The following is a 26193-nucleotide window of genomic DNA, read 5'->3' as shown; positions in this document are numbered from 1 at the left end:
CTATATATTAGCTTGCTTTCCAATATTTTTTTTTAAAAAACATTTCCCCTCTGTCAGCTCTTGGAAGTGCTACAGCATATTTACAATATTTAATTTATTGTAAGAAAGTAGACATAATCATTAAGTCAGATACTATATACAGAGGCATTAAAAATGCAGCAAATGAATATTAGCATCAATAGCATTTGCTGAGTTTTAATGCCTTTACTGTTTGATTTAAATATAGATACTTATAGATTTCCTTTCCACCCTATCAAATTTTTGTGCACGTCTATGCAAGTAGTAAGCGATTTAAAGAAGCACAGTTTGTTTTTTGGAGATATAACAAGAAAAACAGTTAACATTTACAGTTAATTGGGTATTTAAACATTGCATTATATTCTAAGTTTCAAAGCTACATGTGGGTTTCAAAACCCTTTTGAAACATTGGACTATTTTTTACACTCACATATATAAAGAAAACCTACTGAATCCACACAGGAACATGACAAGGTTAGCAAATTAGACAACAATTCTAATGTATTTTTTATTAAATGTAAAAATGTCACATGTTTATTGATTGCAGTACTTGTGTATCATGTTTATATGATTATTTTTAACTACCTTCTAACCAATATATTTGCTTTTTCCACCAAACATAGGGGCAGTCAGTTAGGTAATTTCATTTGTATATTTGTGTAATATTTTGAAGACCATATGCTTGATAATTTGTTTAGTCCTGTTTTTCTGTATTCTTCTAACCAAGAGTGGTAGCAAAATTAAATTTTAAAAATACATTAATTAGAAAATCCCCTTGAAATCCTCCTGAACTCTACGATTTGTAGTAGCCAATCACTCCTGCATGTGTTTGGTAGGAGGAAGAAAACCAAAGGTCCCAGCACATATCACCCAGCACCCTACACAAACCCAGGAAGGACATGTAAACTCCACACAGACAAGTATCCTAGACAAGAATTGAACCTAGAATCGTGGAGCTGTGCCACAAATGCACTGTGCTACTCAACTCTCCAATTGTTTTTAAACAAACAAACTCCTAAATTATTGAGACTTAACATTCTCAGCCACGCTGATTTGTCTTTCACAGAGGGAGAAGTTCTTCCTGCCTAAAACCCAGAGTAACCAGAGTAGGCCAAGGAAAATTTGTACTGACTGCTGGATTCAGTAACATAAGAAATGAATATCACCAGTTTTATATTCTGAAAAACATATGAAAAGTGTCTTCTGGGGAATGTGGTTCAGACAAGAGCTGTCAGCTTGTCTGAACCTAGAAATTTCTCATGGCTACTAAAAACCAAATGAGCAAGCTTCTTCAAAAGGCCTGTTCACCGTCACGATTGTAATCCCTCTTCTTAAGGGCGCTCTGGCTCTTTCGCATTTTAGTTGATTTTGTGCACCTGCCTCCTATCCAGCCCCTCCTTTATAAGCCAGACGCTCACACTATTCCGGGCTCTGCATTGGAAGACAGACGCCCAGAGGCCCGCATACCACCAAGTCGCCCTACGCCCGCGGCTTGAGGACATAGGCCCCCTAGCGTCTGGCCTTTGTCTTGTTTTGTCTTGGATGGATCACCCAGCACTGGACCTTTGGACTTCACCCTGGATTTCCCTTTGGACCCTTCTGGACTTGTTCGCCCTGGCCACACCCCCCCAGCACCAATACACAGTCGTCACGCCCCCCTTATCGTCAACCTGCCCAGTTCCTCGTCGTCTCCTCCCCTTGTCTGTTTCACTCCCTTCCGGATTCTGCCATCTGCATAGGTTCCTGATCAACGCATCATAACAGTTCACGTTACTAGCCTTTTTATTTTATATTCAAATTGGCTAAGAAGAGAGATTTGAGAGGTGTACCGACAAACTGGCCAAACACTTGTCATGCAGTTTAAATACATTAAAGAGCATTTTAAAAATGAATCTAAATGTTTAATTGATTTTTCAATATGTGTTAAATATATCACAAAAATACCTTATCTGACCTGTTAAAAAGGTTGGACATCTCATAAGTATAAGTATTTTGAAATCTATGATCTTCAGGATACTCTCTATGAGTCTAAGAAGATATTTCATTTAACTTAGCACTAAATGATTAAATTTTATTTTACTTACCAAAATAGTATACCACTAATGTATCATTACTTAACAGTGAAATTGTTCTAATTTCAGATGCATGAAGACATCAGGTTGCAATAAAACCCTGCGAATAAGAGGTTCCAATGTTTGTAATGAAAGAATGTTTAGTCATTAGCCTTCCGTTGATTTATTTTTTGATTTTACATAAGTGTCAAATCATATGCAGCATGTTTTTTAAGAAACACTTATAGTACAGCACAAAGGTCACTTCCCAGCTTCTCAAATATTATCTGGTATGATATTTGTGTTGGAATTGGACATGACCTGAAAATAGGCATACTGTAGTTAAATGTATATGTTTATTAATATCATTTATTGTTCTAATGTTCTAATTTTAAAGGATAAATTCAACCAGTATGTATTGATCTCACTTTTGCTATATCATTTGGTTTCATTTTGATTTAATTCAGTGTTATCGTTCACCTTTTCTTCCTGAAAGAATCAGAAATATATAGGACCAATTATTTCTAGACAATCAAAACCCTTTTTTGTTGGATCGAGTGACTACTCATCTCCTCTTTGAGTTTTGTTAATCGAATAGCAGTCTTCCTTTTGTATTATTATCCCAGCATCCCATTCTGATCCCTTTTTGTGCAACAGTGGAACCAGAACAGAAATAGAAGCATTGTTTCGCATAAGAAACGAGCTGAGGTCACCAATCTACTTGTAAAGCGGTTATTCATGACTTAGCTTAACTATTGCAAAATCAAAAATAAACTTCAAAAATGAATCAGGAATTTGGGTACTACTTTATTCTGGTTCTATAGCTTTGGGTTAAAGCCTTAAAGAAATGTTTTGTGTGTGGGTAGTTAATAACATACCGTAGAGCTAAAAAAAAGTCAAGAAAAACAGCAAATAACAAAAATGGCATACCCGTATTATACACACTAATACTGATATTTTGGTCCACATTTACCATATGTAGTACTAAAGACATTTTTTTACAGATTGAATAACCAAAATTATTTTCAGTGAATTTAATGTTAATTAACATAAATTAAATTATATCTAAATATTTAAAAATATGTCAGTGTCTGGGCTAAAGTACAGCATCTCATTTTGTCTGCACCATGTTCCTCAAGCAAATTTAAGTCCTTATTGGTTTTGTGGTTTTTCTCTTCTCTTCATTCCGTCCCTTTTCATGTCTAGGCTGCATCTTCTGACTTGACTTCCTTTTGCTGCCAGAGTGAGCTTTGATTAGGAACTCACTCGTGCCCTTGCCAGTCTTTGAACCTTTCTGTTTCCTTAGAGTGCCCGCAGGCCTGGATGTAGCAGGTGCCCTTGAAGGAATGTTATGCAAACCAACAGTACCTGGCTTTTGTGTTGCCCGTGGATTCAGTTTGACCTTTGGCTTAGTTACACCTGTCCCTGGAGAAGCCTTTTTCCTACTTTGCTTTCCTGCTTTTGATTTAGAACCTTTCTGGTGGTCAAAAACTGCAGGCTTACGTTTTGGAGGCCTATCAGGACTCTTCACTTTCAAGCCTTTTCTAGGTGTGGCTGGTTTGCGAACTGGCTTTTTAGTTGTGACAGGTTGGTGAACTGGCTTTTTAGTTGTGACGGGCTGGTGAACTGGCTTTTTAGTTGTGACGGGCTGGTGAACTGGCTTTTTAGTTGAGGTTGTTTGTGGGGTTGTCGATCTTTGCACAGCTGTCGTAGGCCTGGTTGTTGTGGGTACTTTTGTGACAGGTAGCTGTGTGGTGAGTTTAAGCCTTTTTGGAGGAGCTCTAGTTGGTGGTTGTGCATTTGAGTCCAGTACTGTTACTGCAAAGTAGAGGAAAAGAAAAGAACATATTTACTCAAATATAACAAATATCACTAAATAAATTATGGGAACCATATAAGTAAAAATATTTATTAGAAAGGTTGTAAATTTGAGGAGCCAGCTTTGATCATACATGGCTTAGTTAATGTAGCATTTTGTCCAGCTGTTGCTTGGAGGAGTGCAGAGTTTGGGCCCTTTTGGTTTCATTTGTGACCCCATGCCTATTGCTTAAGACAGAAATGAATAAGTGGTGAGCTTTGCCTAATATTTCACATTCCTGAATTTTACATTGCCTAATATTTCACAAATATTTTGTCATGGAACTGGTAGAGTATAATTCTTTACCCTGTAATGTATTTGGAATATTAAGAGACACATTAGCTTGTGAAAGCAAAATGCACATGCAATGTAAATGCATTATACATAAAAGATGTAAAAAATATAGAAATCAAGTCAGATTCTATCACTTGTCTCATTACATTGATTGTTTATTCTACAATGTGGCTATATAAGCAACAGGAAAACTACAACTGTTAAACTTAAAAGTCTGTATTAAACCACTATGTTCATTTTTTTCTGCTATCATGATTATTTCATGACATACTTATGAAATTTAAGCACAAGTTCAAAAGTTAAATGGCCCTTTTAAAATAGAAAAATTGTTTTAAATTACTGAAAAGTGTGTAAATCTGATCACTGTTATTAAAAAGTCCAAGTCCAAGTTTTTAAAATGTCGCCTCCAAGTATAGCTGCTCACCTTGAAAACTCTTTCTTCTGGCAATTGTGCAAATAAAAGATATTTAAAGTTATTAGCTGACCGTATTCCAGTGATGTTTATGTGTAGGTCATTTTACAAAAAAAACTGTTTTTTTTTAATTAGTGAAGTGTGTAGATTTTGTTTATTATTGTTTAGAATATTTTAACATGCATTGACTTCTGCTTGTTGTATGAGCCTTTGTATTATATCATTCTAAACTCCATGCAATTGCCAAAAATTGTTTTAAAAATCCTCTCAGTCACTAAATCTACAGAACCACCGAATATAATAAGAGCCATTTTCAAAAATGATCAGTCAATCTTCAAGTAAGTGATTGCTTTTACTTTTTTTTGGTTTTCATTTCTATATTAATTCAAGTTTTGAGAACAGTTTTAAAATAATTTTAAGACTTTGTTCCTCTTATTATTCAAAAGCAAATATCTAAATATTTCTTAAAACCTTTGTGTATTAGAAGTAATATTTCAGCAATGTGTCCTTCTTATATCTTCTCATTGTATTGCAAATATTGCTATCCTGTTAGATTTCTGTTAACTCTCTGAACCATGCTGATTGATGTACTTTACAGTAAAATAAGTGTGACAGTGCAGTTCTGTGATATGAGGTGTGTGACATTTTCATGAATGGATAAATGTCAAGTGTTTTACATTTTATGATATCCCTCATTTTTTCTGACTTAAATTAATAAAAATGGAAATTATTTTTAACTTTAACACACAAATCCCAGTCCCAGTGGTTAATGCATTTCAGCATGCGGTAAGATACCTGCCTCTAGCTTGACACAACTCGCCAAAACAGGTCTGATTACCTCATGCAAAGGGATTGTCATTCATTTAAATTTCCTGTAGAATTAATGGATTTTGTCTTTTATCCAAGGTCATAAATAATCAATCATTTTTGTTTGTTTTATTTTTTAAGCAACTGATATTTTGCTTTAACAAAATACTATTAACATGTTGTTTTGAATTTGAAAAATGTGTGTTACTCAGAAATCTGGAATCATCCATGTATTTTGATCACATTGTCTTAGAGGAAAGGTCTCACCATTTGAAGGATCTAAAATCCTGCTGGAGCCCAGAAAGTCGCAGGATTTGCTGTTGTTTTGAGAAGAGCCTGGACAACTAACATGCTGTTGGCAGCCTATCAAACAACACCAGTTGGTAAATTCTAGCACATTCAGCTAGTAAGATGGGACAAATTAGCCATCTCTAGTCCCTACAGCCTAATCTGCAATTAATGTTTGAGCCCCTCAGAAAATGTTGATCTGTATTCTAGTAGGTTTAGTACCTAAAATATAGAATCCTTTTACTCATACCAGTGGAGTCAGGGTTTCATAGTGTCAGTGAAGGATGTTAATCCACATGGTCATTTACCAGACGTATTTTCTTTTCCTAGAAATACAGTATTTCATACAGAAGATAAATAAAATGATAAATAAGGCTCAATGCAAATCCATATTGGACAGGTTGGAACATTAAACAGCCACAGACAGAAAAGTCAAGAAAAACTGAAGTGACTTACATGCTTGGGCCACAAATGGTATTCGTTTCCCTTTCACTTTGATAGGAAGTGGCTTGTGTTTACATTTCCCTGGTGAAGCTCTCCTGTAAAAACAAAAATGAAAGGAAAGAGTTTTACAAATACTGTGTCTCTGTTAAGACCAGCTGTGGCATTTATTTTCTTTTCAACTGAGAGCAACACTTGGTTTAGCTAGTTATTAATTCAGTCGTTCCTAAAATCCATCACAAACGTGGACAGCCCAGAATCGCTGAGGCCAAATAAGACAAGGTATTGAGAATCTCCCATATTATCCAAACAGAATAGTCAGAACAGTTCAACCAGAGCCAGTAGATATCTGGAAGGACAATTTGTGTCTTTTAGTCTCGGGCTTAATTTCTTTCCACTCGTCAGTGAAAGTTTATGTATAATATATGTAGAGATTATTTCAAAAGCCAAATAAATTACCACATTGTGTTTGAGTTCAGGTCTTTTATGTTTTCACATACAGTATGATAGGTAAACTTTAAACTTTTTAACATAAACACAATCACCATGCAATGCTAAATGTATGGATACAGATACATTTTCAGCAGACACGTCTCTAAAAAGAGATTGCAGTGACATAAAGCATGGCTCCTGTTTTGTTTTGTTTTTTACATCATTTTAAAAATCTTTTTTCTATCTTGAGCTGTAGCACAAATAGACTTATTCTCAGATGTACTGTATTTATTAAAATCTTTAACACTTTCTAATTCATTTAACATAAATTTCCAATGCATTTGTTCAACATTATAGCACAAAATTCACACCTGCTTACCACTGTGTGTGTTTTGGAAGTTTATATATACCGTATGTGTATAGTGGTCATACGCTTAATTGAAGAGCAAGAGAGAGATTAAGACGTCACACAGAACCAAGTTATAAACTGTGGTTTAAAAGTAAGAAATTTGAATGTAAATACAAATCTCTCTGGATTCCTGCAGTGGTCATTAGTTTTCTATCTTGAGTACATTAGTTTATATGTGGTATAACATTTAACTAATTTCAAGAGTGATATCCATGTATAAAAATGATTTGACATTGTTTAATGAAAAAAAAACAATCTACTGTCGTTTGAAGATATTGTAAAAATTATACAATTAAATACATTTCCATAAATCAATGAATCATGTACAACACAAGACTTTATATACAAATATAAAAAATACAATTATTTTGAAATTCATAGTACAAGAGCAGTAGTTGAAGCAGTTTAAACAATTTGGCAATCCAACATGCTGAAAGTTGTTAGCAGGTATTAAGTATTCATTAGGTGTTTTGTATTTAAAAACTAGGGCTTTTATGGTGTTTTGCAGGAAAAAATATAATGTAATAATGTAGCATTTATAACCAGTTTGGAAAGACCATACACACCAGGTCAGTTACATAGAATCACCATTCTTAATTACTGATCAAAAATACTATTCACAGGAGAATTCTACCAAAAGTCCATCATTAATTTCATGTGGGAGTTACACAATCTGTTGGAAAAATGCAAGATTGTACTGTACACCTTTTCCGTTCAAATTTAAAAGAGCTTTTCAAACACCTTCAATCTTCCATTACTGTGTGTAAACATACTGTACATGCCCTACACACAAGTAGAAAGATAAACGTGATCACGAATGCATTATCTATGTCTTATTGAAAATGATCATGCTTTGTCTTTCAGTATGTTTTAAATGGGCTAGATACAGTATATCAGTAAAGTAAAACTGAAACTTCTTTTCATTTTTGAATGTAAATGCATCCAGTGTTGCCAAGAAAGTAACGGGGGTCCAAATGTCTCTGCATGTCATTAATGAACCCTAAAGAAACCCTGCTGCTATGTCTCTGGCATATTTCCACCTTTATACTCACAAAGGTGAAACCAAACTTATGAATGAACATTCTGCTGTCTGTCCTAATGCACAAGGGGAATTTCCATCTCACATCTGAAAGTCTATTATTGTCTGCATCTTTTTTTTTCAAGTAAGAAAGAGCTTTTGCCTGGTGTTTTTGATATACAATTTTTTGCTCATACATTTCTTATGTTTCCTATGTGTATGATTTTCGACCATTTCTCAAAAGACCATGTAAATGAGGATTCTCTGAACTGCCTATAAACTGTCAATGGTTTTGTTGCAGTTAAGAAAATGGGATTTCAGGTGAATAAAACCTCTGTTTAGGTGACATGAGGTCAATTGAAAGTTTTGGGTTTTGAAATGTGAAGATCCGACTTGTGCCATTAAATAAATAAAAACTTAATCAAAAGAGACAAATAAGATTCAAGGTGAATGTATGAAACTCTATTAGGCCAAAAGATAATATGCCAGAAAACAACTGACAGGTTTTTGCAATAATCCTGGTTTATTGTGCAAACTCACAATCATGTACATCACTGATCAGATCAGTCCTGGTCAATCACATTACAAGGTGAATTAATAGCTTTTTTATTTACTGAATATAAACATTTACAGTCTACTGCTAAAGGATCCAGGAAGGGTTAGTCACCACAAAACTGATGATTAATCAAGTACAGTAAGATGTATTTAAAGCTGTTAAAAAGCTTTATTAACACAGTATAAAAAGTGTCTGGAGAGAACATTTTATACTATGACTAAACTACATACCTGGAAGGGTCCATAAATTTGTAAATAGTTCCAAAAGGAGAATGTGCACTTGGATATGAAGTAGCCATGAAGTACAGTTCTCCTGACAAGACAAAACAAATGTTTAATGTGTTTTTTTTATTTTAAAGTTACTCTTTATTGTTAAAACCCTTTTTTAAAGATTATATGCAATACCATGACCTTTTGTGCAAGCACATTTTTTGTAAATTACAGAAATAAATGGCATACCATAACCATTATACTTATAAACAGAGTACCTGGTTATAAATGACTGAATATAAGGGCATTCTAGTTACACTACTGTAACTGTAGTTACTGTACTTCTCAGAGTGTGAGTTACAGAGATGTTGTGTGCTTAGTGTGGAGCTCCACACTGGCTACTACAGTAGGATCATCCTCAGCTGCTTCCTCAATTGCAATGATAAAATCTGCTGTACAAAGGTGGACGCAAACTGGCCCCATTCATAACATAGTAACTTGGATTAAGAACATAAGAAAGGGTACAAACAAGAGGAGGCCATTTGACCCATTTAGTCCTGGCCTGTAGTAGCTAATTAATCTAAAGATCAAATCTAGCCATTTCCTTAAGGAACCAGAACAACAGCTTGCTGGAATCTGTTCCAGCTGCCCAAAACTCTAAATTGGAAGAAGCAGTTATAATATGGATGGATGACCCTTGAATTATCAATTTCTACGTGAATATCAAGTATATGTCCTGGTAACAGATGCTTAAAATGATTATGTAGTGACTGTTATTTCAGGAATAAGCCACCTGTATACCCTGAAAGGTTCCTGTACTCTAGTATCCTGTAGAGGACAAGAACCTTTTCTTCACATTCATTGCAAAGGATGGTGGTTTTAGTACTGAGCTAGAAACTAATTTGCTGCAATGGGTATTAACTTAGTGTTCAATTTTAAGACAGTGTTGCCTATTAACTAAAGAATAATTTTCAGTTAATACTCTACTTTTTGGTCATTGCAATTGACCCAGGGAGGCTGCTGGAGAAATTACCACTTCTGTATTCTGTGTTTATGAGATAATTCACCAATATTTTGTTTATTTTACATTATTGTCTCAACCAAAGCATTTTGGACTCCTGGCCTGCATCTATTCTGATGTCCCAAAAGCCTGACCAAGGCCTAATCCTGTCACACACTGCTCTGACAATCCTGTGTGACATAACACTAAAGATATTTCACCTGCTTCATCTTCAGCAAAAGAGATAATAAATTTGTGGTGGTGGTTGATGAGCCCAGGAAAGGAGCAAGTCTGAGTTTCACCCATGCAGATGCTCTTCTCCTTCCAGGTCCCTGTCCTCTTATCTTCCTGCAATGCCATAAGTCGACTGGATGAAAAACAAGATCTCATATTTTATCAGCTTGTAATTATATTACAACTTTCAGTGTAAAAGGTTCATATAATCCTATTACAAATATATTCACTGTGATTTATTGTTGTATATAGCACACTGTCATTGAAAATAGCCTTTTTTATTACCAATGATATGCTGAAAGTTTTTGTGTACCCTGTTTATACAGTAAATATAAGAACTGTGGTGGTTTTTGAAGTGTCTTCAAAGACAGACAGAGAAAGCAAAGGAATACTGAGGCAATTTTTACAATCAAAGCAATTATCTCCTAAAGACAGAAACATGATCTTTCTTTATTCTTTAAGGGGAATATCAGCTTTGGGTATTATCCAGTATCATTTAAAAATATTAACCCATAACATTCTTATACAGTATATATGTATAGTCATTTAAAATTGCAACTTTAAAAGGATTGAAATAAAATAACAAATAGATCTTCCTACACATCTTTAGTCATCTGTAAACAATTTCATGATTGTCACTATTACATTTTAATTTTGAGTAAGACAACTGTTAAATGCTTTATATTAGTCCATTTCTTTATAATACAGTACATGTAATAAATTTAACTGATTGAGAGACTTTCTGGGAAACTGCACAATTCAAATAGATAGGACATAACTGCGAATGTAGAAATTCTTTTAAAATGTGCTTCAATTAATGTAGGAATTGTTTACTTTTGAGGATATTGTGTCTGTTGTCAATGGTATTTATAGTTACAGTATATGATACCCAGCTCCCTTCATAAAATTACTCTTTGCAAAGGGGATAAATATGCATAGATATTTCAGACAACTTAACATTAGTTGCATTCAACACTAGTGAGTCACATCAAAGAATCAAATCCTACTCATACAAAATTAAAATCATAAATCCCTTCATCTTACCCACTCATGAAGTCTCCAAAAATGTACAAGCCATTTAGATTAGGTGACTCGCATCCTCTGTACACGTAGCCCCCAGTTACCGATTTCCCTTTGTGGTGACTGTATGCAAAAATTGGAGGGATATCATCTAAAAAAGAAAACAGTGTAAAACAGTGTATGGTATACAGAAGAACCTTAATGCACTTGTGAAGCTGATTACAACTTTGTTACAAAGCAGAGTTTTGTTTATTTTACATAAATTCACATTTAATGTTGAAACTATTTATGTACTGAACTTTATACAAACAGTCCTCTCTCTGAAGGGGTATCCTTACCCAATGAGGAGTTGTGACACATCCTCACATCATAGCATTCAAATCCCTCTTTTGCTCTCCATCCATAGTTGCCTCCTTTAACAATGATGTCAATCTCTTCAAATCTGTTCTGGCCCACATCACCACAGAATATCCTCCCTCTCCCCCTGTGCGTGACTGGGTCTCCTCGGTCAACAGAGCAGCGCCACATGTTTCTCACTCCGTAGGCATACACTTCTGGCAGAGCGCTCTTGTCAGAAATGAACGGGTTGTCAGGTGGAATCCTGTAGGGTTTTCCATCTTTGCTGCTCCCATCCACATCAATGCGTAAGACTTTGCCTAATAGAGTACTCCTGGCCATAGAGGAAGAAGATACACACTTATAGGCAACAGCATGCTGAAACTTTACAAACAGTGATAACATGTTAGTTAAAACAATGTTTACAAATCTCCATCCATCCATCTTCTAATTGTTATATCCAATACAGGGTGGCAAAGAAGCCACACACACACACACACACACACACACACACACCAGGGCCAATTCTACCAGAAGCCAATTATCCTACAAGTATGTCTTTGAACTGTGGGAGGAAACCAGACAACCCAGAGGAAACCCACACTAACACGGGTAGAACATACAAACACAATCTCTTACTTGTTTTGGGCATTGCCAAACTTCCCAAAAGGGTCCCCAGCTTTCCCACCATCTCCAGTGAAGATGTACATGTAGCCGTCAAGACCAAACAAGAGCTGCCCCCCATTGTGATTGGCTGCAGGCTCTTCGATCTCAAAAATGACCCTGTTAAAGCAAAATACAAGGCGGCAAGTTCATTTCTGGCAAATCTTACTGATTTAGATTTAATTTTGTGTGACTGAAACACCAACAAATCAAGTTCAGCTTGCAAAGATGAGGATGGGAATGTCGGTGGTTGCCATTAAAAGGTTCCAATTAACTATTAATACCCCTGCAGACAGATATGATAGCTGTATGTTTGACTTAAATGGAGTTTCCAATGAGTTTTGGATGGATAACAGCAGCCACGTTCATTCAGACACAACTGCCATAATCATTCTTGACGCCATTTCCTCATGTTAAGAAAACTACAAATACTCTTCTTTCCTTTGCATTCATCTTTTGCATCCCTGCTCCAGCCAATCTCCTCCTTTGCAGTCACCCCTTTGTCACTACTCACTCTGCAGAGGGGTCTGAGAAGTCTCCTACTTATCCTGTGGCCAGGGGACTGGCTCTCAGCCATGTGAGTTTAGCAAACTCTTACTATTACTCAACACTCAATAAACTCAATAAACGTTATTAGTACATCTATTTCTTGGGTGTTGTTATTCCTTGTGAACTTCACACATGTCCTCCAGCCTGAACTCTACGTGGCAAGAATTGACCAATTGGTGTAGTAAGTTTAATGCTTGGTGGATGAGTGGAGCTGCCAAGTCCTGCTGAGTACTGTATGTTCTACATTTTAAATGTATTTAATATACTGCACTAATAAGAAAAGGACAAGAAAAAACATTGTGTAGACATGTCCCTTTTAACATTATGAAGTGTTAAATATGAAAATATTGAATATTGCATGCTTACTATACTGTATGTTTGTCAGATACAAAATTATTGCAAAGGACCATGAGTGGAAATCAATAATATCTTCAGTATTAGCTGTTACAAGACAATAGAAACTAATTACATTTCAGTCATGTGAAATATGCTGTAAATTCAAAAATCATCATGAGTAAGGTGGTTCTAATGAGACATTCTACATTGTAAGGAAGTACCTGTATATAAAATCAACAATTTTAACTTTCATTTTAAGAGTTATAGCCCCCTCTGCTGTTTGAATTTAGCATAGTTTGTCTCTGCTCTTTCTTCAATATGTAAAACTAAAATATTCCTGACAATTCTGCAGATAATTATCCCTTCCCTCCAGATGTTCAAATATCATTATGTCTTACACAGAAAACCCGGGAAGGTTTATAATTTTATAGTTTTATAAATTAGCCCATATCTAACCTCCAGATTGTTTCCATTAACAACCAGTAACAGGTATCAAACATTTGTGCAAAGAAAAAAAGATGCCTCAAAAGATACATCTGAAATCTTATATTCATGGCAAATGTGGTACTGTATATACCTATTTGTTCATACTTAATTTCTGTATGTTGATCTGTGTTTTTAATGAATTGATAAGTATCAAAACTCAGATGAATTTCATTAAAAAGTTTCTCACCTCTAAACACGGGCAGTTCTGTTTAAAAAATAAGAGTATTGTCAATATAAAATTGTGTACTTCTTTCAAGTTAGATTTATAATATAATAAATATTTGTTTTGATATGTGGGAGTAAGAAAAATAGAGCAATTATTTTAAAAAAACATATTGCATTAGTTGTCCTTTTAAAATGTTATAATCATCTTAATTTATTTAATTTATAATAAATTGTATTCTAGTACAAACAAATGATTGATTAATCTCTCAGCACAATTTAATGGACTATACTGTCATTCAGAACAACAAGAAACTAACAGGGTCTTAATTTTAATTTATTTCCCGGTAATACCCTTCAGTTTGGGTTTGTGAGTTTTTGTCTCATATGACTTAACTGCTGCCAGACCACGCTAGCCTGGAAAAACAGCATAAGGAATATTCTGTATGGCTCCTTTCAATGAGGATTAGACTATGTCTATGTCTCCAACTGTAGGGGGTTTTGAATAGTTTTTCAATAATAACAATGCAGAACAGAAAATAGTAATTCGTTTTTCTAGTAATGAATATGTAAATTATGCATAACATAAAAGTGATATTCACATGGCTGAAATGCACCAAATGCTTTTTTTTAGACCCTGGGGATTTTCTGATTAATTAACTGAATACTTTAACCAAGATACTTTAGCCATTTTATTTCAAAGTCGTCCAAAGCCTGTCGATGCCTTAAGCACAGGATGAAATTTTTCATAAATTAATTACAGAATTGTGAACTACAGTTGGTCTAAAACAATCACACATCTCTATCCTTCAGGTGCTTTCACTCATACATCCTATAGTTCATACTGTAAGTCAAGAATTTAACGGAATTGTCCATCATTGTGCTAATATAAAAAATGTCTTGTTTGCACTGCTTCTCTGTTGTTGACTGGTGTATAGCAAATACAAAATGGATACAACTGTATGGCATGAAACAATAATTTCCAAATTAAAATACGTTTTTTTTAAATGAACATCTTAAATGGTGACATCTTGACATTTTTACATCTTTTCAGCACTTACCATAATATGTGACAAAATGTGTAAAAAATCATTCAATACTAATTCTAGTCCATCTCACTGATGAGGTCTGACCATAATTTAATAAAAAAATTGAGTTATAGCTTGCTGTACAATAATAACAGTTTTTGAACTACAATCCTAAATTGTATTCTAGTACAAACAAATGATTGATCAATCTCTCAGCACAATTTAATGGACTATACTGTCATTCAGAACAACAAGAAACTAACAGGGTCTTACCTTTCTGAATGGGGATCAGCTGTGTTCATATCATGGGCTGACACCTTCAACTCACTGATCCTGATCTTCTCCACTTTGTCCCGGACCGTGATGGAGTAATAGATGAAAAAACGGCCATTGTGTCTGTACTGCGGGTGAAAAGCAAGTCCAAGAAACCCCCGTTCATCCCCTAGCCAAGGAGTGGTCAGCACTGTACCACTAAGGTCCAAGAAGGGCTCTTCCAAACGGCTGCCGTCCTGCAGGTAGATCCACACAAAGCCCAGCTGCTCTCCCACAAACATGCGGTGGGTATCGTCGTTGCTGTGCAACATCAGTACTGGGTTTCTCAACCCATTGGCAACCTCAATCAGGCACAGCTGAAGGCAACCACTCCTGTCCTGAACCACACTACCTAGGTTGCGGTTGAGGATGGTGTTCTGAAGCACATTTGGATAGCAGTAGTCTTGGTCTGGTAGATTAAGCAAACTGCAAAACATGAACCTGTCCTTCTCACAGGTCTCCTGGATATGCTTGTCATCAGTAAGGAGCTTTACAACTGAGTGGCATTTGACATGGAACTCTGAACAGTAGTTGAAGCAAAGACCTGGCAGGTTCCTCAAGGGAGTGTATGGGTCTTCAGCATCATACAGGTGGGCAGCATAAGGAGAGCACTCCTGAAAAACAAACTCAGTACTATTTTGCAAAACGAATGTGTCTCTTTCTTTACTGGTTCAAGCTTTAATCATACAAAATCTATAAGTCAACAACACGTGAGTTAGGATATGTAGGAAATATATGTGTATTTTGGTTCAGCCAGAAGCAGAATATACTGTGCAAATGAAGTTAACAGCCATTGGGCCTTCTTCTTATTCTTTCTAATCATACTATATGTTTTCCCATTTTAAAATGCCAAATATGAATGTGCACATTTCCATTTAAATCAAATGTAAATACTATTCTCCAATGCCAATTGTCAGTTCCATTATTTCTTAACAGAGCAAGTCAAAACTGAAAGAGCTAAACTTGCATGCCAGCTGGAAGATAGATGAGGGATGTCCCATGTCAAATGCATCTAATCTAGACCTGGGGTAGGAGACTAGGGTCTGCCACAAACAGCACATAGACTAGATGAAACCTCCTGTTTGTTGATTAAAAATGAATTGAAATTCCACAAGCTGAATTGATTTTACAAAAACAATAGTCCCTATTTTGTAACAGCAACCCCACTATATAACAGATGTGGTGGAGAAAGTAAAGAATTACAATACTGAGAATGGTTTGTGAATCACCAACCAAATTATGTGATTATGTCTTACCATGATACCCTTGTCTGTCAAAATAACCAATACTGTTTATATTTACTATTTCAAAGTTTTTTGAGATTCAGATCACTTTACTGGCCATATACAATTTCTGGTATTAGGAATTCATCTTTTCGCATACCTCAACTTGCTCTCCATGAGACACACAGACAGGGAGAGGAGCTTGGGGTCAGAGCACAGGGTCAGCCATTTATATGGTGCTCCTGGAGCAGTTGGGGTTAAGGGCCTTGCTCAGGGGCCCAACGGATTAAGATTCCTCTGCCGGCTATAGGATACAAACCAGCAACCTTCCAGTCACAGGCGCAGATCCTTAGTCACAGAGCCACCACACCACCCATGAAAGGAGAAAAGGCTTTGCCCCATGTGAGGATCGAATTCACGACCGTCAGATTATGAGACAGACACGCTACCTATTGCACTAATGAGCTGCTCATTATATAAAATGAGCGCTGATATATGAAACAGAAAAAATAAATAGCAGTGTCAGTGAAATAATAAGTGAACTGCTAGTTTACTCAGTACAATTAAGTGAATAATTAGAAGGAGCTGGTTGAATAATTGGGATACAAGTAATCAAGAATTGAGTTTGGGCATCCTTTCTGATGAAAAACAAAGACCAATAATATGCATTTTGGTCCTTATAATGTGCAAACAGTAATATATCTACAATATTCCTAAACCTCTCTTAACCCAACAAGGTGATGGAAACAATTGTAGTCCTGATGACCCACACACCTACTGGTTTTCATTCAATCCCACCTTAATCAGATAACTGAAGCCTTAATTGATCTAAGGAGTTGCTTCATTTGAATATTTGTATGTTGTTTCAATGTCAATGAAGGGTTTGTGTAACTGAGGACTTGGCTGGAGCAAAAAACAACACAACTGTGGGTCACTTGGACCAGGACTGGGAACCACCACAATAAGACAATGATTATAAACAAAACAGCAGAATTACAACAGCTTCGAGGAAGAAATTTCACATTCTGGATTGGCCAAGTCAAAATCCAGAGCTGTACCCAATTGAAATGTTAATAAAGGACTCTAAAAGATCTGTCCATGCGAGGAAACTCTCAAACATTACCAACTTGCCTTATTTCTGTAATGCCTAAAAACCAATGCAAAAGTTCCAGTTGAAGTTATTTCTACTCTGAGAGGTGCAACTCAGAATAACTATATTTATGGGTTTCCATAATTCTTTACACATTGAAATGTACTTTTGTGAATTTTCTTAATTAAATAATCCAAATATATTTTATGTCTTTGCGTTTTACATTTAACCAAGTTGTTGCCATCTTTTACATAGACTGTAATGAAGATATAATTACTTTGTACTCATGAAATCATGAATTATAATTACACGTCTAAAATATGAAAATACAAGACAAGATTTTCTAAGGACAAAGTGGAAATTAGTCAGGACACTGGGGTAACAGTATTGGAATAATTCCATTGTGATCATTGTGACCAAGTAACCAGAACCTTCGTTTAACATCTCATCTGGCATCTGAAACACTGAATTGAAATAGTGCCACCTACTGGTCCACCACCACCACTTATGGTAACATTGATTTTTCTTAGAAATCTCCAATCACAGTACTAAATAGACCCAACTCTGACAGTTCTACAACCAAATGTATTCTGTCACAAAAATAAAAAAGTTAATTAACTGATCTGCTTTAATAAGTTCCTGACAAGGAATTGAAAGAATCTTTTCTTTGGAAGAATGCAACACATAGATTCAATTCACTGCTGAATAAAAGTGAATAAAAAATAGAATTCATTTTCATCCAAAAATCACTACAAAACAAATGTAAATAGTAATTTTCTCATGTAAAACTAACCTTTCTTGTGTAATTCTTGGATGTGCTTGCTCTTAGTCACATCTAACAATTTGTGAATATTGGTTTTCAAATGGTTTCTAATTTACATTTATTTCTATAATTTTAAAGCAGTATAACTGTTACAGAAATTATGGAGATACAGTACTTTCTGGCAAGGCTATTATTCGGGATATACAATATTTCTGACAATGGAAAGTTTTCTTTTTATTTTTGAATTTTCTTGCACACTTTTAGTGGATCTTCCAAGCTCATACATAACAGAATTTTGAGTTCTTTTGTTCTTCCCATACCTATATACATGTTTTACAATGCACAACAATTAATTTCCAAGTCCATAAATCTTGCATCATTTAAATATCAGTTTATAGACTTCTGCTTCAGGGGAATTTCCATTGATCTTTATAACAGATTATTATAAAAATAGAGTTCATCTGTAACAAATTAGGAAATTTAAATATTCTATATGCAGCATGTTACACAATTGAAATTTAATTTTTGCAAGCTCTGTCAAAACCAAGGTGACTGTAAAATGAAAAAAAAACTACATACCATCAACAAAGTGTTGTTGGGGTAACTGATTAATCATAACTGTCCTGATCAAAATTGCATTTGCATTTAAATCATAATGCAGGATAATGCAGGATACAATAATATGACCAATGAAGATCACAGTAGCTCATTTATTAAATTAAATATATAGCACAATTTCTAAAGTTTAAAATTTCAATGAGCAGAATCCATTATTTCAGAAAGTATGTGGTAAAGTTTTAATAGTAGAAACAATTTTGTTTTTCAAGCAAGATAAAATGAGAATTTTGTTCACTTAAAAGTAGAGGTTTGTATTTTAGATGCGTTATACTTGGGGATGTAAAAGCAAAAATATTTTTAAGTCATTATGAGTAATAATAAAGTCACAAGTAAAATATTTCACACGACAAAGTTTCAAAACAGGTAAAAAATGGTTAAGATATTTTTTCGGAACACGGTGCTCTCTAAAAAACTAAGCAAACGCTTTTTTTAAAAAAAAAGTGGGGTTTCCTCTGCTGACACTAAGATGTTTTTCCTAAAGTGCCCAGTACAGTATTTACAGTTGCTCTTAGCAAGCAAAACAGTTGTTCTGACACCGAAATGTACAGAGATCTTTATAGTCGATGCTGGGGGAAAAGTAAAGAGATACTGAGTAATGTCGCGTTCTGTAGCAATATAACACATCTTTATGAATTCTATACCATAATTATCATTATCTCAGCAAATATTATGCACTTTTTTTCACGTCCTCGACTCCAGACAGCCTGCCAACTACGAGGACCGATGCTGAAAGACAGCCCTCCAACCATATTTCTCACATTACGTTTTGTCGTCTCCGGTGAACTTCAAGAATTCAATCAATATTGCCTAACAAGTGCAGGACAGAGGATGATTTGGTTTTCCCCATTATGTTTATTAGGATGCAACATGCTCACCAATGTGTATTTAGCAAGTATATACAGTAGGTAGACTGTGGTAGACGTAGTAAAGACATGCAGACTAACACAGCAGCAGAATACTGGCAACTAGTTGTACTTCTATGAGCTTTGTATTGATATTGATTTTTTTATCTTTAGTGAAGCTACGACAAAAATGTAATACTACCTGCAACTCCTGAAAGCATCTTTGGATTTTTTTTTTCCAAAACGTGAAATTATAGCTAACATTGTTAGCAACAACGTCTTCATAAATGGAACTTCATTTTTTTCCATAAATGATAGACTACATTTCTGTTATTGAATACTTTATTAAGCATTGTGAATGTTTTTGTACATACACTAATATGTCTTCTACAGGAGTTTATGAAGAAAAGCACTAATGTATCACAACGCATACATTTAAACGTGTAGGTTTTAATCATTTGATTAAACCGAACGTGCATTCACAGAATTGTATTAATAAAACTAGACTATTGCCTATATTTTGGTATATTTTCCATTATTTTTTTGCTTAAGTGACTAGATCTCAAATGTACGCAAATTAGTGGTTAAATTATCACTATGTAATCACTGGTGTATGAACTTTCCTTATTAATATTTATTGTGGCAGGAAAAAAGTGCAGTAAATGATTGAATTCATAGGAGAGCATGGAAACAGATTTTATCTCATGTACTGTATATAAACCATGAGAAACCATGAAAAGGCAAAGTGATTTAAATATTGAAAAATAGCTCAATCTAGTTTAAATTCTAAAGAACGTAAAATCGTTTACTAAATTATGTTTCCATAAAAAATAAGCTCTGGCTTTTAACGTACAGTATAGTTAAAACATTTAAAACAGGTCCACTTTAGACATCAAGTATAATTAAATGCAGGAGACCATGAAAGTGTTTTGTGTGTGTGTGTGTGTCTTTGGGGCAAAAATATACATCTTTTCGATAAATATTTTGATTTTATATAACTCCCACTAAATACAATCCCAGCTTCTTACAAGTGCAACGACAGGTATTATACCTGGCAGAGGATGTCTTTAACGAACCCACCGCACAGTTCGTATCCCTGGATATCACAGAAGTCCATGATGTCCCAATATCGCTCTGCAATGGCGTTGTCTGTGTCCTGGTCACAGCACCCAAACGTTTCATACTCGGTGCAGAATTCCAGGTGGAAGGGAGGTTTAAATGGAGGTCGGTAGTCCAAGCACTGGGGATGACCAACTGACTTTCCAACCAACAATAACACAAAGACTATGAAAAGCAAGCGATTAAGTATGAGAGAGAAGTTAAGTTTCCTAGCTTGTCTGACCCCCTCGGCATACAGCATGTGGGAATCTTTGCGGTAACGTGCGCACTGTTCTAGGTAATCATGGGCACCCGGCTTAGTCGTCATCTTCGCTTTATAATTCATTTGGTGCTCAAATGTTTGCTCTGATTCTCAATGGGGTTTTTGTGGGACGGGTAATACACCTCTCCTTGGCTGGAATTTCACACGTCATTCAAACATCACTCGTGTGAATTTGCTTTTTTCGTCTAGGAATTTTGCAGCGCCAGATTGATCTTTCTTGTATTTAGGGTCCTTGAAAAGTATTTCAGTACAGAATCTAGACCTACTGCTTAACCACAACATTGTATGGCTGTTGAGATAAATGACTAATTTAAAGTCGGACAAGTCGGACCTTTTAAAATGAAATGTTTAAATATTTAAATGAGATCACTATGTGGATGAAATTGTTGCATAAAAAAGTGTAGTTTGTAAAGTATTAAGGATTAATTGGCTTTCTTTATGTTTTAATAAAATCAGTAGCACACCTGAAAAATATGGGTTCTTAAACTGGGAAAATACATTTTCAGTTTTCCAGCCTGTATTTCCATTGTGTATCTTTGAATTGCTCATTGAGTGTATACAGTATAACATTAATCTGCTTTATTCTGTAATACTATACATTGTAATTTATGCTGGTCAATCAGAATACCATGTGTCTTTTGTGACGGATTCATGTACAGTACCACAGACATATCAGTCTAAAAAAACATCCTTAAATGAAAAAAAAAAATTCTCAGGCACTTCTTCCACCACCTCTGTCACAGCAAGCATTTTTTGTTTTCAGCACTTTTAATGGCATTGATTCTTTCTCCCTTTTTAATAACAAGTTACACTTTCATAGTTTTTGATTAGATGCAGGTGCACCACCAGATTGACATCTCTGCGTTGTGATTAATGTTGTTTGCATTATTTCATATCAATAAGTTTTAATTTTATACTTTTACATTATGCTTCTATGCACTAATATTTAGTAGATTCATTCACTGATGATAATATTTCACAGTGCCATATGGAGTGGCTGTATTATAATAGTTTCAGTAAATGTGTAAATAAATGGCAGAATTTGGTTAAATATAACATACTAGTGTGTCATCACATTGTTCTATGCAGAATGGTATTGTTTTGGTTGGCTGCAAGTGCGTAAAGGTGGCAGAAGATGATGTTTCTTATTTCTCATCAGATGAGAAAGAAAACGTTTCGTGTTATTTTATGACTACTACATGACATACAGGGTAGTGTAATGAACATTGACACCTGGGATGTAGGAGATGAGAGAACCCATAACAAAAGACCAGATTGTGAGTAAACTCTTCTAAATGTTCTTATGCCATTGTCTGTTACTGTTCCTGCTATTATGTCCAGTTCTGGTCATTACCCGTTGCTTACTAATTGAGTGTTACTGTACAGGAGACATTTTGAAGTCTTACCACGTTGTTCCCTGCACATGCCTGGAGGTGTATAGGGAATGAAAAGTGATCTGAGTCTTCTGTGAGACTGTGATGCAGTCTGTTCTCCCTTATAACTGTGCTGGGAAGCCAGTCAGAGCTGTGAGCTGTGAATTTGGGGGTTGCAAGCAAGGTGCTAAAATTGCATTTTAGAGCAAATATTCTGATTCCTATTTATACTGAATCCACATGATCATTTTTAGCCTAAAACCAAAGAAGCTTGACTTTGCTGGGTTTAATGGCAGAAGTATGAAATGTGGAAAATCCTTCTTTTTGAGATACTGGCTGTAAATATATTCTTGTAAGGCATCGTTTCTGTCAGAAGATTATAGTTCATACAGAGCTGCTCACCTCAACAGGAGAGAAGTCTATTGTGTGGTTTAATGCCCACTCGAACACTACTATTGGAAAAGAGTGACTCTCTTTTTTCTCTGCATGCTTCCTCCTCGGCACTTGATTCTTTTATTTTGGATGATCACCACCTTGTATTTCCTGTGATACAGGGGCTGGATTTCTTAGAAAGGAGTGATCTTTATTTTGATGTACAAATAATATTGAGTCCCTCAGTCAGGTGATTAGAAATTCGAATCTATTCTGATGAAGGATCACAATATGGGAGCATCATAAAAAGCCCAACAAGATATACAGCAGTGCGGGACCTCCCAGCAGCTGTCTTTGCTGATAAAACATCAGGGATCAATTCATCAGAGTCTGTCCACCTCTGGTTAAAAGATTAACTGTGCATTGTTCACATGTGAGACCACAGGGGGGAAGCCTGCACAAAGCAGAATCTACAGAGTCTTGTCTTCAAGAAGATATTGATAAAGGAACTTCAGGAGCAAAAGGTTCAGTGATGTTATGTTTTAACATTTTCATGTCTGTGGTGGAGTAGCATGGGGGTGCAGTGGTTAGCATTGCTGCCTCACAGCACTGGGTTTGATTCCGGACCTGGAGTGCTATCTGGAATTATAGCACCCGGAGCGGAGGGGCTGTGGATAAGGATCTGTGTCTGTGGCTGGAAGGTTGCCGGTTCAAATCCTGCAGCCAGCAGAGGAATCCTACTCCGTTGGGCTCCTGAGCAAGGCCCTTAACCCCAACTATTCCAGGGGCGCTGTACAATGGCAGACCCTGCGCTCTGACCCCAGGCTCTCTCCCTGTCTGTGTGTCTCATGGAGAGCAAGCTGGGGTATGTGAAAAGATAATTCCTAATGCAAGAAATTGTAAAGGGTTAATTAAGTGATGTTATTATTATTAACTGTGTGATGTTTGTACAGTATGTTCTCCCTGTGTGCACATGGGTTTCCTCTAGGTGTTCCTGTTTGCTCCACCAGTCCAAAAAATATTGGTAGGGTAACTGGTTTCTGGGAAAACTGGTCCTAGGTGTGAGTGTATGTGTGTCTGCCCTGTGATGGACTGGTCTCCTGTCCTCATACCCATTGCTTGCTGGGATAGGTTCTGGCTCCCCCGAATGGGAAGAAGCAGTTAGAAAATGGATGGATGTCTGTGGTGCTGAAACTTTGTTTTTCTTTTGTGTTGACAGCAACAGCTCTTAATGCTGGATCAATTTTGATTCATACCCAGTGCCATGAAATTTTTAAAATGAAAAACATGAATCCCCCCATGGAGAATAATATTTAGCTTTGTGGACATTCTGGCTAGGGTACTAGCTAGTTTTTATGAGTGAAAATAGCATAGTGAAAACTACATTCTGTCCACCATATGACCTTTCAGTTCAGTGTTAGCACTTAAGTTCTGACCTTGAGGCAGAACAGCAATCACTTGACTACCATTGCAAGTTTTACTCCTCCACTCTAACATACATACAGTGAATATACATAACGTATTGAAAATATATGCAAAGAAAATGGAGGACAGGCTGAGGGAGAGCAATGTGAGAGAAGTGTGGAATAGCATGAGGAAGATCTCCGGATACAAGTTGTCCGGCGGCCAACAGAGTGAGGGAGGCCTGGAGAGGGCCAATGAACTGAATCTTTTCTTTAACAGATTCGATACAGGGTCCACTGTCCATTCACCTCACAGGCCTTCACCCCAGACACCCTCTTCGTGTCCTCAGTCACCCCATCATGTGATCCCTCCTACTCCTACTCCATCTTCCCCTGCCCTCCTCGGCCTATCCATCACAGCTGACCAGGTCAGAAGGGAGTTGAGGAGAGTCCATGCAGGGAAGGCAGCGGGTCCTGATGGTGTCAGCTCCAGGGTGCTAAAGATCTGTGCGGACCAACTGGGTTCAGTGCTACAGTACATCTTCAACCTCAGCCTGAGATTAGAAAAGGTTCTGATGCTCTGGAAGACATCTTGCCTGGTGCCAGTACCCAAAAAGGGGCACCCTAAAGTCTTGAATGACTACAGACCAGTGGCACTTACATCACACCTAATGAAAACTCTGGAAAGGCTTGTACTGGACCATCTCAGAACCCTGGTGAGTACAGAACTGGACCCCCTGCAGTTCGCCTACTGGTCACACCTGGGAGTGGAGGATGCAGTCATCTATCTGCTACACAGAGCTAACTCTCACCTGGAGAAGACGGGGAGCATTGTGAGAGTTATGTTCTTTGACTTCTCCAGTGCCTTTAACACCATCCATCCACCTTTACTGAGAGATAAGCTAAGGGCGGCGCAGGTGGACACTCCCCTGCTGTCCTGGATTATAGACTATCTGACCTGCAGGCCACAGTATGTACAGCTACAGAGCTGTGTGTCCGAACAGATTGTTAGCAGTACTGGGGCTCCACAGGGGACTGTCCTTGCTCCATTCCTGTTCACCTTTTACACCTCTGACTTCAGGTACAACTCTGAGACATGTCATCTGCAGAAGTTTTCGGATGACTCTGCAATTGTGGGGTGTATTAGAGAGGGGAGGGAGGAGGAATATAGGAGCTTGATTACCAATTTTGTGGAGTGGTGTCATCTTAACCATCTCCAGCTTAACACCAGCAAGACCAAAGAAATGATCTTTGACTTTCGAAGGAATAAGTCTCTGCTGAACCCTGTTTCCATTCAGGGTGAGGACATAGAGGGCGTACATTCCTACAAGTACTTAGGGGTACACCTGGATGATAAGCTGGAGTGGTCTGGTAACACTGACGCCCTGTACAAGAAAGGTCAGAGCCAACTCTACTTTCTTAGGAGACTAAGGTCCTTTGGTGTGTGTGGAACACTGCTACACATTTTTTATAAATCAGTGGTGGCGGCGGCCATCTTCTACGCTGTTGTGTGCTGGGGCAGCAGAATCATGACAAAAGATGCGAAAAGGCTCAATAAACTTATCAAGAAGGCTGGCACTGTGTTGGGGATGAGCCTTGACCCCATGGAGGTGGTGGCTGAGAGGAGAATGCTGACCAAGCTCACAGCCATCATGAACAACACCTCTCATCCGCTTCATGGGACTGTTACGGGGCAGCGGAGCACTTTTAGCAACAGACTGCTCCAGCTACGGTGTTCAAGGGAATGTTTCCGCAGGTCTTTCCTGCTGGCGGCTGTCAGGGTGTATGACGCTGCCCTAGGCTAGGACTGTTAGCCCTTCATTTGCTCCTCTATGGACAGCATGTTTACTCCATTGTACTTTTTGGACAATCAGTCTGTATAAACCTATGCACATTTTGCACATATTTTATTGTTTTTACAGTGACTATGATCAGCACATTTTGCACACACCTATGTATTTATTTATTTTTATTTATTTTGTTGTCTTTTGTTTTATAACTATTCTGATGTCTGTTTTGCTTGTCTTGGGCTGGATTGCTGTAACACATCAATTTCCCTACTGGATTAATAAAGTATTATCTATCTATCTAAAAAAACAATTATACTTAAATTAACCATTTACTTAAAAAAATAATACAACATTCTTGGTACAGGAACGTATTCAGCACATTTAAAGTTAAATGTAAATCATTACACAAAATTGATTTA

The 26193-nt window shown here is 36.6% G+C and overlaps 1 protein-coding gene across 1 annotated transcript; it reads right to left on the bottom strand.

Moving 5' to 3' along the window:
* Window positions 1–2237: 2237 nt before the first annotated feature.
* Window positions 2238–20815, bottom strand: hhipl2 (HHIP-like 2). The gene is made up of 9 exons (XM_088905833.1): window positions 20507–20815; window positions 14881–15533; window positions 12023–12166; window positions 11386–11717; window positions 11072–11198; window positions 10015–10160; window positions 8815–8896; window positions 6185–6267; window positions 2238–3887 (listed from the first exon to the last, which is right to left on the bottom strand). Exons 1-9 carry the CDS (start codon window positions 20813–20815, stop codon window positions 3214–3216), a joined length of 2550 nt encoding a protein of 849 aa, XP_088761959.1. The 3' UTR covers window positions 2238–3213.
* Between the last annotated feature and the right edge of the window lie 5378 nt (window positions 20816–26193).

The sequence above is a fragment of the Atractosteus spatula genome, chromosome 2, assembly GCF_055471065.1.
Source record: "Atractosteus spatula isolate fAtrSpa1 chromosome 2, fAtrSpa1.hap1, whole genome shotgun sequence".
Classification (NCBI taxonomy): domain Eukaryota; kingdom Metazoa; phylum Chordata; class Actinopteri; order Semionotiformes; family Lepisosteidae; genus Atractosteus; species Atractosteus spatula.
Note: the sequence above shows the minus strand (reverse complement) of the source record. Positions and strands in the feature narration are given on the sequence as shown.

Coding starts and splice junctions, on each gene's coding strand:
- hhipl2 (XM_088905833.1), bottom strand. CDS start 20,815: ATGCTGTATGCCGAGGGGGTCAGACAAGCTAGGAAACTTAACTTCTCT. Junction 11,199..11,385: donor GTGTCACAACTCCTCATTGG/GTAAGGATACCC, acceptor TTTCTTTTTTAG/ATGATATCCCTCCAATTTTT. Junction 10,161..11,071: donor TTTGGAGACTTCATGAGTGG/GTAAGATGAAGG, acceptor TTTTTCATCCAG/TCGACTTATGGCATTGCAGG.